Source organism: Pan paniscus, chromosome 14 (assembly GCF_029289425.2).
Source record: "Pan paniscus chromosome 14, NHGRI_mPanPan1-v2.0_pri, whole genome shotgun sequence".
Classification (NCBI taxonomy): Eukaryota; Metazoa; Chordata; class Mammalia; order Primates; family Hominidae; genus Pan; species Pan paniscus.
The window spans coordinates 52,387,291-52,400,490 of record NC_073263.2 but is presented as its reverse complement, the minus strand read 5'-3'; the positions used below and the strand labels follow the sequence as shown (position 1 = coordinate 52,400,490).

Sequence of the window (13,200 nt, the reverse complement as noted above, 5' to 3'; positions counted from 1 at the left end):
TACTAATCAGGGAAATATGAATTAAAACCACAATAAAATGTTTTTACACTTATTTCCAAAGGTAACAACCAATGCTAACAAGGTGGCATTAAGCTTTCACACCCACTGTTTGTTAGAGTGCAAGACCATTAAAATAAGCCTAGAGTGCAAAAGCTTATAAACTTTCCATGAAATATATTCCCATAAATATATATTTGAAAATCCAATAAGCCCACATCCAAAAATCCATTACAAGGAAACAATAAAATATGTGGACAAATATTTACTTATAATCTGATTCTTCAAATAGTGAACAGTTGTGAATAATCCAAATGTCCAAACAGGATCATGGTTATTAAATAATCCAAATAATCAAAAATTATACTGTCATTAAAAAACATATTTATGAAGAACAGTTAGTAGTCTGGGAAAATAGTAACAAAATAATGTTTATAAAAAGGTAACTAATGTGATTTTTCACAGAATTAGAAAATAACTATTCTAAAATTCATATGGAACCAAAAAAAAGCTTGGATAGCCAAAGCAATCCTAAGCAAAAAGAACAAAGCCAGAGGTATCACATTACCCAACTGCAAACTATACTACAAGGCTACAGTAATCAAGACAATATAGTACTGATACAAAAACAGACACATAGGCCAAAGAAAGAGAATAGAGAACCCAGAAATAAAGCCACACACCTATAGCTATCTGATCTTCAACAAAGTCAACAAAAATAAGCAATGGGGAAAGGACTCCCTGTTCAATAAATGATGCTGGGATAACTGACCAGCCATATGCCGGGGAATAAAACTGGACTCCTACCTATCACCATATACAAAAATTAACTAAAGATGGATTAAAGAATTAACTGTAAGACCTCAAGCTATAAAAATCCTAGAAGAAAACCTAGGAAATACCCTTCTCAACATCAGCCTTGGCAAACAATTTATGACTAAGTGCTCAAAAGCAATTGCAACAAAAATAAAAATTGACAAGTGGGGGTCTTATTAAACTAAAGAGCTTCTGCACAGCAAAATAAAATATCAACAGAGTAAACAGACAACCTAGAGTGAGAGAAACTATGCAACTGACAAAAGACTAACATCCAGAATCTATAAGGAACTTACACAAATCAATAAGATACAAATAACCCTATTAAAAGGTAGGCAAAAGACATAAACAGACACTTCTCAAAAGAAGACATACAAGTGATCACAAACATATTAAAAAACGCCCATCATCACTAATCATCAGAGCAAAGCAAATGAAAACCACAATGAGATACCATTTCCTACCAGTCAGAGCAGGTATTATTTAAAAGTAAAAAAATAACAGATGATGTTGGCAGGGCTGCAGAGAAAAGGGAACACTTTTGGTGAGAATGTAAATTAGTTCAGCCACTATGGAAAGCAGTTTGGAGAGTTCTCAAAGAACTAAAAACAGAACTACCATTCGATCCAGAAATCCCACTATTGGCCACTATTGGCTATGTACTCAAAGGAAAATAAATTATTCTACCAAAAAGATACATGCACCTGTATGTTCATCACAGCACTCCTTACAATAGCAAAGATATGGGATCAACCCAGGAGCCCATCAACAGTGGAATGGATAAAGAAAACATGGCATATATACACCATGGAATACTACACAGCCATAAAAGAGAATGAAATCATGTCCTTTGCAGCAAAATGGATGCAGCTGGAGGCCATTATCCTGAGCGAATTAATGCAAAAAAACCAGAAAACCAAATACCACATGTTCTCACTTATAAGTAAGAGCTAAACATTGGGTACAAATGGACTTAAAGATGGCAATAATAGACACTGGGGACTTCAAGGGGAGGGAGAGTGGGAGAGCAAGGCTTGAAAAATTACTCATTGGGTACTATGCTCACTACCTGGGTGACAGGTTCAATTACATCCCAAACCTCAGCATCACACAGTATCCTTCTGTAACAAACCTGCATATGTACCCCCTGAGTCTAAAATAAAAGTTGAAAAAAAAAAAGGTTACAAAGTAACTGTAATTCCTTTCTAAAAATTATTATAAGAAAATACATTATCTCTGGGTAATGAAGAAATGGGAGATTGAAATTCTTATTATTTCCTCTATTTTCTAAAAAGTGAGCCGAGATTGCGCCACTGCACTCCAGCCTGGGTGACAGCGAGACTCCGTGTCAAAAAAAAAAAAAAAAAAAAAATTTACCAAAAACTAAAGTCTTTTTTAAAGTAACAATTTACCTCACAGTTTTGTAATCCAGTTTCTCTCAGTATATTGAAAATATTATTACTAAACCTACTGAATGCAAAGTTGCATTAAAAAGCAGTCATACACTCTAACATTGTCACACATCAGTTTATTGACAAAATCATGATGCTATATGTTAATTCTCTTCAAGTGATTACTTTTCATTATGTCAGATGAGACTCCAAAAGGCCATAGCCATGAAGTTAGACACTTTCCCATATTTTGTTCAGGAACACAAAAACCAAATGCAAAGAAATGTTTAAGAGAACATGAAATTGGCCTCTTCCTTCCCCCCACCAAAGGTAGTCATTAACAGTCAGGAAGGACAAACTGAAACATGTAAAAAGCAAATATTTTTGCTAGATTTTATTTTCAAAGTTTCAAACCTTTCCAATTTTTTTTTTATTTTTTACACCAAAAAAGGTATCAATACTTTTCATTCCACTCTTGTCAACTTTAGCCAAAGCCTTCTGAGCTGCAGTCATTTTGCTATTTTTCTGTTAATGAAAATAAGAGAGAAAAATTGTTATGAATGTAACATTTATTAATCATATATGGAAATCAAAGAAGACTGCATGTCTCAAGTTTCATTAAGGAAGGTAAGCATCCCCCACTAACATGCTTCATAAGGGAGTGAAAAAGTTCTGATTTCTATTCAGAATTCAGACCTAAGAGACAGAATGTGTTAAAAGAGGTGGAAGACAAAACTGCTGCCTTCTAAGAAGCAGAATGTTCCAACCAATGGTTTACACTGGGGAGGGGGTAGATAATTCTGGAGGGTGCATAAAGTACAATAACACAAACAATGGAACTGACACAGGCCGCAATTGTCAGAGGTAGGAATTACAGCCTTGTATTACCACATGATGAATAATTCACACCAATTTACCATCTGATTTTATTCATTTGCTCCATGGGAAACCAAGGACAACCCTATGATATTCAAAAGATGACTTGTGTTGCAAAGCATCCCAGACCAGCAGGATAGCTGCCTTATTTTTCCTCCAACAAAGCAATACTTTCCAAAAAGCTGACTCCAAATAACTCTGCCCTGTACATTTCTATCTCTCTCTGGTCACTGAATTTTTTTCTTCCATGTCTTATATAAAGCACTTGCAGAAGGTAAATAGCAGCTGATTTAACTTTGATGCAGACGCACCACAAATTGTTCAGAAGAAGCATAAATGATGGGAATCAAAAAACAAAAAATCACCTGTCTCCCTGGGAACTGTAAGACAAAGTCATTGACAAAGTATTTTTTAGAGGCACAGTATATGATTCCCACAATTCTGCTTTTCACATTGTCACTTATAATTTAGTAGGCTTATTTTTGACTCAATGGTGCAAAGCAACAGTCTGTTTCAGACTTATCTCGTGCATTTAAGACATTCTCCATGCTGTGCCCAAGTGGATACAATAAGTGGCACTCCCACAGAAGGGCGGGGCACAAAGATTTCTCTCAGAGAAACTGACAATGTCCCTGTTGACACAGCATCAAGATAACTAGCTATTTGGGCAGATCTTAAATCGAACTATCCCCAGTATCATATGCCCAAATAAATTACATATTGATTCAAGAATAACAGTTCTAAAAAAACATTAAACTCAAAGGGCAGTTAGTATTTTTAAAATCTAAGTGAAAGTTAACTTATCTTGAGATGGGCAAGGCCTTCCTAAGCATAAAAACAATGGAAAAATCATAAAGGGAAACAATTTCTGTACTTAATACTCAGAAAAATTTAACACTGTTAAAAAATCAAATGAAAAAGTTAAAACAAGTTTGTATCCTATATTTCATGAAAAGTGTTAATAGCCTTAATTTAGAATGAGCTCATACAAAGCAACAGAGAAACATTACTATCTCAACATAAAAACAGGCAAGCGACAGGAACCAACAATTTGCAAAAATGCAAATGGGCCATAAGCATTTGGAAAAACAACCTTTCTAGTTAAAGAAATGTAGCCTAATTTGACAGGCAACAATGTTCAAGAATAAAAGCAATACTCAATGTCGTCAAAAATGCAAGATAAATACTCATTGGCAATAATGTTTGGAAGCACAACTTTCTCCATTTTTGAAAAGCACTTTAGCTATATATATTTCAATTATGAAAGAATTCATGTTCTCCAAGCTCTTAGTCTTAGTTCAAAATTGTGTCTAATGAAATGATTGGAGATACAGACTGTAAATAAGAATGTCTATCACTTCAATAAAAACAAAAAATAAAAAAATCAGAAGTAACCTATATGTCCAAATATAGGGAAATGATTAAATTACATTCCATATGGTGAAACAAACACCCATGACTGAATATCATAAAAACATGAATATTTTTTCAAAGAATGTTTAATGATATGTGAACATTTTCACAATTTAATGTTAAATAAAAAGCCCAGAACTAAGTATTATAATGCCAATGTTAAAGGCCACATATGTATTTATAATGCATGTATAAAACTCAGTAAGGACTGTTACCAAAATGCCATTTGCCAGGGTGAATGCTGAATGGTGAAGTTATTAATTTTTATCATCATAATTTCTGCTTCTGGGCAGCAGGGTTGACAAAAAATTACCTGTAGAGCTTCCTCCCTCCTTTCCCACCCTATCACTCTATGAATACATAGCAAAATTTAGGCACACTCTTGATAAGTAGTATATTGTTTTTCTCTAACTAATAATAAGTCTTAGTTGCTTAACATTTTCATTGTCATATGCAATTCTTAATTATTAAGTCACAGAAATGCAAGTTAATAATTCTTCCTGGTCAAAACTGTAATCACAATCAAGCGTGCAACTGTTCCGCATGTATTCATGCACATCACGCATTGAGTATGAACGATACACCACTACACCTGAACCCACATACCTTTTCAGTCTTCAAATCTTTAGTATTAAACTTAGTGTAATCTTCTTTTGCTTCTACAGGCTCATCTGATAACTTTATTTTCTGCAACATTAGAGCAGTGAAGTGGTGTCAAATGTCACTTTGACACAACATCAATCCATTAAAAAAAAACCCAACATGTATAATTTAGACCTCTACAGAGGCGAATGGAACAGCAGACCCAGCAAAGGGCTTACTTTTTACAGGCTCCTTTACATTTTGCCAATCATCTAGGGAATTGAGCCACACATCACTCCTAAGAAGCAGCCTTGGTGATGGTGGATATGATTGGGTAAGTACATGGCTGAGCCCCTTAGCTGGTCCAGCAAACACAGGCTTTGTAGGTGCCAGGTATGGTGGGCATGAGGGGATTGCTAATTACCAGATGAATGCAAGGCACAGAAGTCAAAATGAGAATAGTCTCTTGAAGGGGCCCAGGTGTCCAGCCAGAATCACTATTTCATTTACCTCCTGGGCCAGTTTAATGTCCACTTATGAATGAAGGGACAATACTTATCTTACTTTATCCATGCAAGAACAACCTTGCACAAGCAAGCAGCCAGTAAGAGAGGGAAGCACAGAGAGGCTAAATGAATAGCTTAAGGTCACCAAGTAGAGGACTTTGGCCAAGATTTCAATTCTGATACAGTGTTCTTTCCATTAGGCCCAATGCAACTAAGTCAGACCTTTACTTAATATTTTCTCCTTTCACATGAACATTTTACACCAGTGAATGTGAGAATCTTGTCAAGGCCTTAATGATCACAATATAGAAGAAATCATGCCACACTTATTATATAAAAGGTACAAAAGCAGGGAAGACAAGTCTTGCTGTTGAACATGGAGAATTGACTGCATGGTGATCACAACCCAGATTTTTATAATTTTCAGGCTGTTTATGGAGACACCAGGTTGACCAGACCCAACATGGATCTAACCTAGGAAACAGACTTCTTCCCAGCTTCATTCTTCATGCCCCTGCTTTGCTAAACAAAGAACGGGTAGAGTTGGTGCTAAAAGATTCCACAGCCCATGGTGTTTTATCCCATAACCCAAGAGGATAAAACACCATGTCTTAAAATTGTTTGCTGTAAAAAAACGGAGGCTCATCCTGGGAATATACCACACACTATAGGAAAACCTCTTGGCCACACAGCAACCTCTAGCAAATGAATCATTAAAAGAAAAAGACTAATCCATCACAAATGAACCACCTATCAGCACCAAGTGAATGTATATTTGCAACTTTGTTAAGAATATATGTTTCAGCTTGGTGCAGTGACTCATGCCTGTAATCCCAGCACTTTGGGAGGCCGAGGTGGGCGGTCACTTGAGGCCAGGAGTTCGAGATCAGCCTGGCCAACATGGCAAAACCCCATCTCTAATAAAAATATAAAAATTAGCTGCGCATGGTGGCATGTGCCTGTAGTCCCAGCTACTCCGGAGACTGAGGCACAAGAATTGCTTGAACCTGAGAAGCAGAGACTGCAGTAAGCTGAGATTGTGCCACTGCACTCCAGCCTAGATGACACGGCAAGACTCTGTCTCAAAAAAAAAAAAAATACATGTTTCTATTTAAATTAAGACAGGAAAGGGTGTTTAGGTGATGCACATTTTTTACTAGAAAGGTATCTTCAGCTAGGAGGGTGGAACTCACAGCTAATAATGCTGAAGGCCAAGATATTTTCAAAACACAAAAAGCTTGAAGTTATGAGGATGCTTGTGTTCCTTCTCTATGGCAAAATGTTCCTAACACAGATGTCATTATAAACACTTAGACATTATTCCCTTTTTTTCTTTAGAGACAGGGTTTCACTGTGTTGCCCAGGCTGGAGTGCGGTGGCTATTCATAGTTGCGATCATCATATACTACAGCCTTGAACTCCTGGGCTCAAGCGACCTTCTGCCTTAGCCTCCTGAGTAGCTAAGACTACAAGTGTGTGCCACTGCACTGATGAGGTTCACTTTTCATTGATAATTCAAATAAAAAGTGTTCATTACAAGAATTTAAGATGAAAGGTACTTTTGTATGGACATAAAATGTTTAATTGGAGAAATGACTTGTTCAGGTGTTTTAATAGCTCACAACAAAACAAGATACCAGTTACAAGTGTTTAAAAAAAGAAAATGATTGTGGTAGCCTCTACATATAACCAATTTTTTTTGTTATTCCCAGTGCACTGTTGAATATATTGGAAAAAAAGATGATTGAAGCATTTACTAAAATTTTTGTTATTTCAAAGACCAAATCCCTATGGATTTGGGAGATTGTTTCAGCAGAGAAGTGGCTCAGAAAGACAGTAACAAAGGCTATGACTAAATGGATACAGTTCTGGAAAGAGAACAAACTGCAGAGTACCACAGGGATAATGTTAGGCCTTCTTACAAATGATTTGCAAGAAGGAACTCGGGAACATCTCCAAACCCACTGGTTGCATTCAACTCTGCTTGCTGACAGTGACAAATTGAAAAGACTGGAGCAAGTGAGGGTTGGAAGCTGAGTTTCAACAAAGGCAGACATATGATAGTAAAGGAAAATAATATAAAACATATTAAAGATGACAGGCTCCACGCTATCGATTACAACATAGATACAAAGATACCTAATGACTACTGGAATATATTTCCTGGAAACAGTCAACTATATTACTGTAAAAATCAATCAAATCCTGGATACAGACAGGAAAGCTAGCAGAAGATATGTTCTACGCTTGTTTAAACGATGGTACATCATCTAGTATAGTTTGTCATGTGTACACTGGAACCCCAGAAAGACACAGAGTAGAAGACCTCGAAAAGCAACTCAAATAATATAGAAGACAAGGCTGGGGTTTAGGAAGAGCAAGATGCCAAAATCAAAATCAGGGCTTGGCAAATGATGGCCCAGGGGCCAAATCCAGCTGGCTGCCTGCTTTTATAAATGAAGTTTTACTGGAACACAGCCATGCTCATTCGTTTATGTATTATCTGTGGCTGTTTTCACAATACAACAGCAGAGTTGAGTAGCTGCAATAGAGTCCATCTGCTTCATGGAGCCTAAAATATTTACTATCTGGCTTTAGAAGAAAAGGTTTGCTGATCCCTGATCTAAATCATAAATGATGAAGTCACAAACAACTTAAATTCTGAAAATTAAAATAAGAAAACAGAAATCAGGAGCAGAGAAGAATAAAGTTATGAAACATATTACTCCAAAAGGTATCCAAGGTTAAAGCTTTCAAGAATAGGTTTAGATCAATTCATGAATGATCTCTAAGTTACTAAGGAAGATAGATATTTGGGAGAAAAAAATCTGCTTCATTTTTGGATGAAGAAGAATAAGAAGCACTCTGAGAACCTACCCTCTTAGTTTCAGCAAGACAACTGTGCCTCTCTAGGTCCTCTAGAGCTACTGTCAGAGATTAACTACCGGAATGAAAGACGCATGGGTCTGGCCTAGAGCAGTCCTTAGATCTTACAGCAACAGACTTCTGCCCAGTGCTATTCTCCAAGAGAGTAAAACATGCATTTTTTTTTTTGACAACATGCTGAACATAGGCCCAAACAAACACTGCTGTACTTTCAATTTTCTGTCCTTTTCTAAGGACAATGTCTTTGGAGCCACCACCACCTTTATACAGGGAATGACATAAAAAATTATGAGCATTTTAGCTACCTTGAAGGCCAAGAAACGAATTCAAGGGAGAAGGAAAGTTTGTAACATCCACAATATGTCCATTTTACATTCTCAAGGCATCCGTTACTTTGCTGGCTGAAGAAATGACCTCACTGACAAGCTGGTGCACATGTTTATTTCCCTGTCTTGGAGCAGAGTTTAACTCATCTGAGATCTGGCCTGGGCTGAAGGAACGCTGCAATTTGCATTCAGGTGTGGTTTATGATTGGCTTCTCCATTCTCTGGATCTAGGAGATAAACATACCAGCTGCAGAGGAGCTGTGGGTAGCAGCCTGAGAATGAATGAGGAAAAGATTTTCCACTAACAAAGATTACACATAAATTCATCAATCATTTCAAATTCAGAAAAAAAGTGATCATCTTTGCTCAAAGGATTCTTTGTATTATGGAAATTGTTTTCTGTTCACCTTTGTGCCAGTGACAATTAGATTTGGCAAAATGAGTTTTAGTTATATATAGAGTATGCTTAGTGATTACTAAATTTAATTAAGTGATCTAACTAATGCAGGAAGATTTAATTTTAACTATATGTCTTTAATATTTTCACAGGGGTACCTTGCTAAAACCAACTCTTCTTGGGTTTTCATGGCACTTTATTTACCATTCAGGTGGAATCCACAAAAATAAAAAATAGTGATGGAGAGCCCAGTACAATCTTTATTCCACATGGCATCACTCCATGCAAAATGGATTTAGTACACCTTAAAATATATTAGAACCAACTAAACTCATGTGGTAAGAGTGTAATATTTTTCTAAGTCCCCCAAAGATATCTTAGTCACAGCTTCTTACCTTTGATGGAGGATTTGGCAATGAGGCTGAAGGTTCTGGAAGCCTAAGAAAGTTAAAAATAACAATCAAAGTCATGGTTTTTCATAGACAAACAAACAGAAAGACAGGGCCAACTTAAGACTTAGTAAGTCCTACTTTTCAACTTACAGCTTTACCTCCATATATCTTCCTGTTCAATCAACTCAGTGTAAATAATGAAAGTTTTCTCAATAAATGAGTCTTTATTTTGATATGTTAAGTCCTTGTTTTGGTGTTGTCTGAACTAAAAAATAAAATTAGAACCCATCTGTTGGAACAGAGTTCCTTTTCTTTAGCCTCTATAAATCTGTGTTTCAGTGTTGGAGTATTTTTTCTTCACAGTGAAGATGCTAACATATATTTAAAGGTGAAAATCATTTTAACTGTTCACAAAAAGCCACATAAATTTCAACTTTTCTTCCATTAGAAAGCAGTTTAATTGGCATACCTTTCTTCTGAACTCTTCAACCAAAACTTAAAAATGTTAGTGGAAAGAAAGGAAACTATACAAACAATGGAGTACAAAGACATGAGATCTCTAACAAGACAAGCAGCATAGAAATCTGGGGATATATTAAGCAGAAGGATATGATTATCAATTTGAAGCAGGCTTTCTGCACACTTTAACTATTATAGAAACCAGTTTCCAATCATTGTTTTTTAAAGTAGGACCTCTGGAATTTGCTAAAACCAACAACTATATCTATTAAAAAGTCATTTTATCTTCATGACTCAGAGGATAAAAAGGATTTATAAGGATCAGGAAAAGCTATTAAATCATCACACACATAAAATCTTAACAACAAAATTAAGTAGCGATTTTGCAAAAATCTAGAAAATAAACACTTCTAACACTTCTTTTTCAACTTAAAGTCTAAATGTATAAGCTCTTTATAAAGAAAGGAACATACATTAAACCATTCTTAAAACCCTTCTTCTGCCCCTCAAAGACACAGATTGTGTTTCATATTACTTTGATTTCCAAGTCTTGGGCATAAAGTCCCTTTAGTGAACATCTAGTGATAATAGTGAAAATGATATAAATATTTTGTAAATTAAAAAAAAGTCTATATTCCATCTACTCTTTCCATCCCTCCTTTCTTCCTCTTAAAACGATCACAAAGAACCAAATTAGTTAAGTATAATTGAGGATAAAATTTTAACATAGTTAATCCTCTAAAATCAGACCAAGCCATAATTCCAATCTTGACATTCACTAGTTCCTGCAATCCGTATCCATCAAATCAGTTCATTCCAATCATCCATTAAAAATCACCCCCAAAGCACAAAGTATATGACATAGCTGAAGAATAATCTTGTATCATAAACAGTGATATGATAAGCCATAAGGAAACCCCACTGCTGGGGAAACCAAGAAGCAAATGGTACTTCATTATGACTGAAGATAATCAATACTCACTTTAAGTATTTAGATAAGTCATCACTTAATTCTTTAGGGATGTAGTCAGATATCAGACCATGGGCATAACGAATATAATCCTCTGAAAGAAACAGAAGGAGGAGTGAAAGCAAAAAAGAAAAAATAGTAATTATGGTGGTTTTATAGTCAAATTGACCAGAATTCAAATTCTGACCCTATCTGGATAAAGGGAACTCACTTAAGCTCTAGCCTCAGTTTTCTCATTTGTAAAATGGGGATAGTAATATCTATCAGTCAGACTAGTGGGAAGATATGAGGGATGAGATATGACATGTGATGATACCAAAGATATAAGATAAAACAAGTATAATACAGTAGATGCTCCCTAAATGACATTAAAAACAAAAACTCAGGGTTGCTTTCTTATTTGAAACCACTGAATACAAATAAAGTTTAAAAATCATCTACAACAATATGAAATAGTCATGTCTTTTTTAAAAGGGTAATCTTTTCTAAGCCTGCTTCAATAAAGAATAAATCTAATTATTCAACAGTAATGAGTGTACTCATTTAAGAGAAATAAAATACCATGTCTCTACTACTAGGTATTTGCTTTATAAGAACCCTGAAATATATATGTATAGTTCTATACATACATATTGTTCCATATACATAGTTCTACCTACACACACACACACACACATACACACTCCCAAACTAATAAAATACTTAAACTTAAACAACTAACTCAGCAGAATTTATCATCATTAATTCTAAAGCATTTGGATTCTCAGTACTAAAATGCAGCTCTGGCAGCAATTAGAAATACAGTTACATAAGAAGACAATAAAATGTTTCAAAACTCTGTTCCCGAATTCAGTATTTTATGTAGAATACAAGCAGATAATCAAACTTAATCATAAGATGGGATAACCACGTGGGGATATAAAGCACCAAAAGCAGACCCCAGGTTTGCTGCTGGGATATTCATTCACTTCCTTTTTTCCATTCTCCTCTGCTCTCAAGTCAAAGTAACAATTTGCCTCAGTATTACATAGAAAATGACTGCCGTCTGGGGACCACCTGATGTCAAAAAGTCTTCAGTAAGAGATTTTCATTGTCAATGGAGAACTGAAAGTTATCATTTGACCCTTCTTAAAATTGCTCATGGATCTGGGATAGTCATTATCCAATGAGTCATGACTAGACAAAGAAAACTATTTTAAGAAAGTCAACATATAGTTCATTTGCTGCTTCTGGTACGGTACCAAACCAACCTAAATATCTAAAAAATGAAATAATGTAAAATATGTAAAATTTACTTTATGGTCAGGACACTAAATGGCAATATAGCCAAGCCCAGAACCTTAATATGTAGAGTACTGGTAAAAGCACTAGACTTAGAACAGAAGATCTTGAGGATAAGTTACCTACCTCTCCATTTAAAAAATGAGATGATCTGTCTAAATAACCTCTAACATCCCTTCTCCTACTTTTAAAACAAAATCTATGGTTCCATCCATCCATCCATGGATGCATCTATCCACCCACCTATCTATCCATTAATCATCTATCTCAATCCCTCATCTTCTATTGTTAAAGCCAATTAAAGACACTGACAGCTGGTAACTCAGTATCGCAAAGGTGCTGTCCACCACTCCCAGAATGGCAGTAGCCAACTACCTATACATGCAAGGTAGATTCCTGCAAATCAGATTGCCTGAATTACTATCAATCACAAACAGGCCACTATTCCTAGTTTTTATTTATGTAATGACTAAAGCCATATGTATACCTTGAATAAGGGAACAATGAATTGGAGTTTAACGTCAGAATAATTTCTGTCTCACCATTTGAGATTGTTAACTGCATTATATAGCTGTTCTTATTCAACTATACATATAAAAATAAGAGGACTCTACTTGGAAAAGAAAATAATATACCTTTTTTAGATTATAAAAGAATAACCTAAAAGAAAAATTGCCAAGTAAATCAATTTTCATCTAAAATCAAAATATATTGATCCCTGTATCAGGAAACATGCATCTTGAGAAGAAAATGCAAACAGATGCAGCCACTGGAACAGTACAACTGTGCCACAGGAACAGTATCACAAAAAGATTATGAGTGTGGGCTTCAGAGACAAGCTCCATAAGTAGCTCAGCTTTGGCATTTACTAGTTGTGAGACTTTGCACAGGGCCTCAAGATGCTCATT

The 13,200-nt window shown here is 35.5% G+C and overlaps 1 protein-coding gene across 9 annotated transcripts in view; it reads right to left on the bottom strand.

Annotated features, from left to right (window-relative positions):
• RNASEH2B (ribonuclease H2 subunit B) overlaps window positions 1-13,200 on the bottom strand; it is a 63,768-nt gene that overhangs the window by 11,352 nt on the left and 39,216 nt on the right. For 6 of the 9 annotated variants that reach the window (XM_034936737.3, XM_034936733.3, XM_034936742.3 and 3 more), the window contains 4 exons: window positions 11,024-11,105; window positions 9,586-9,628; window positions 5,100-5,180; window positions 2,584-2,729 (listed from right to left, as the gene is read on the bottom strand). In XM_034936737.3, the coding sequence (XP_034792628.1) occupies window positions 2,613-2,729; window positions 5,100-5,180; window positions 9,586-9,628; window positions 11,024-11,105 (323 nt within the window). In that variant the 3' untranslated portion in view covers window positions 2,584-2,612. Of the gene's footprint in view, window positions 1-2,583; window positions 2,730-5,099; window positions 9,066-9,585; window positions 9,629-11,023; window positions 11,106-13,200 lie in introns of those variants that run through there. The other 3 variants (XM_034936735.3, XM_063595772.1, XM_034936743.3) reach the window with 3 other exon arrangements.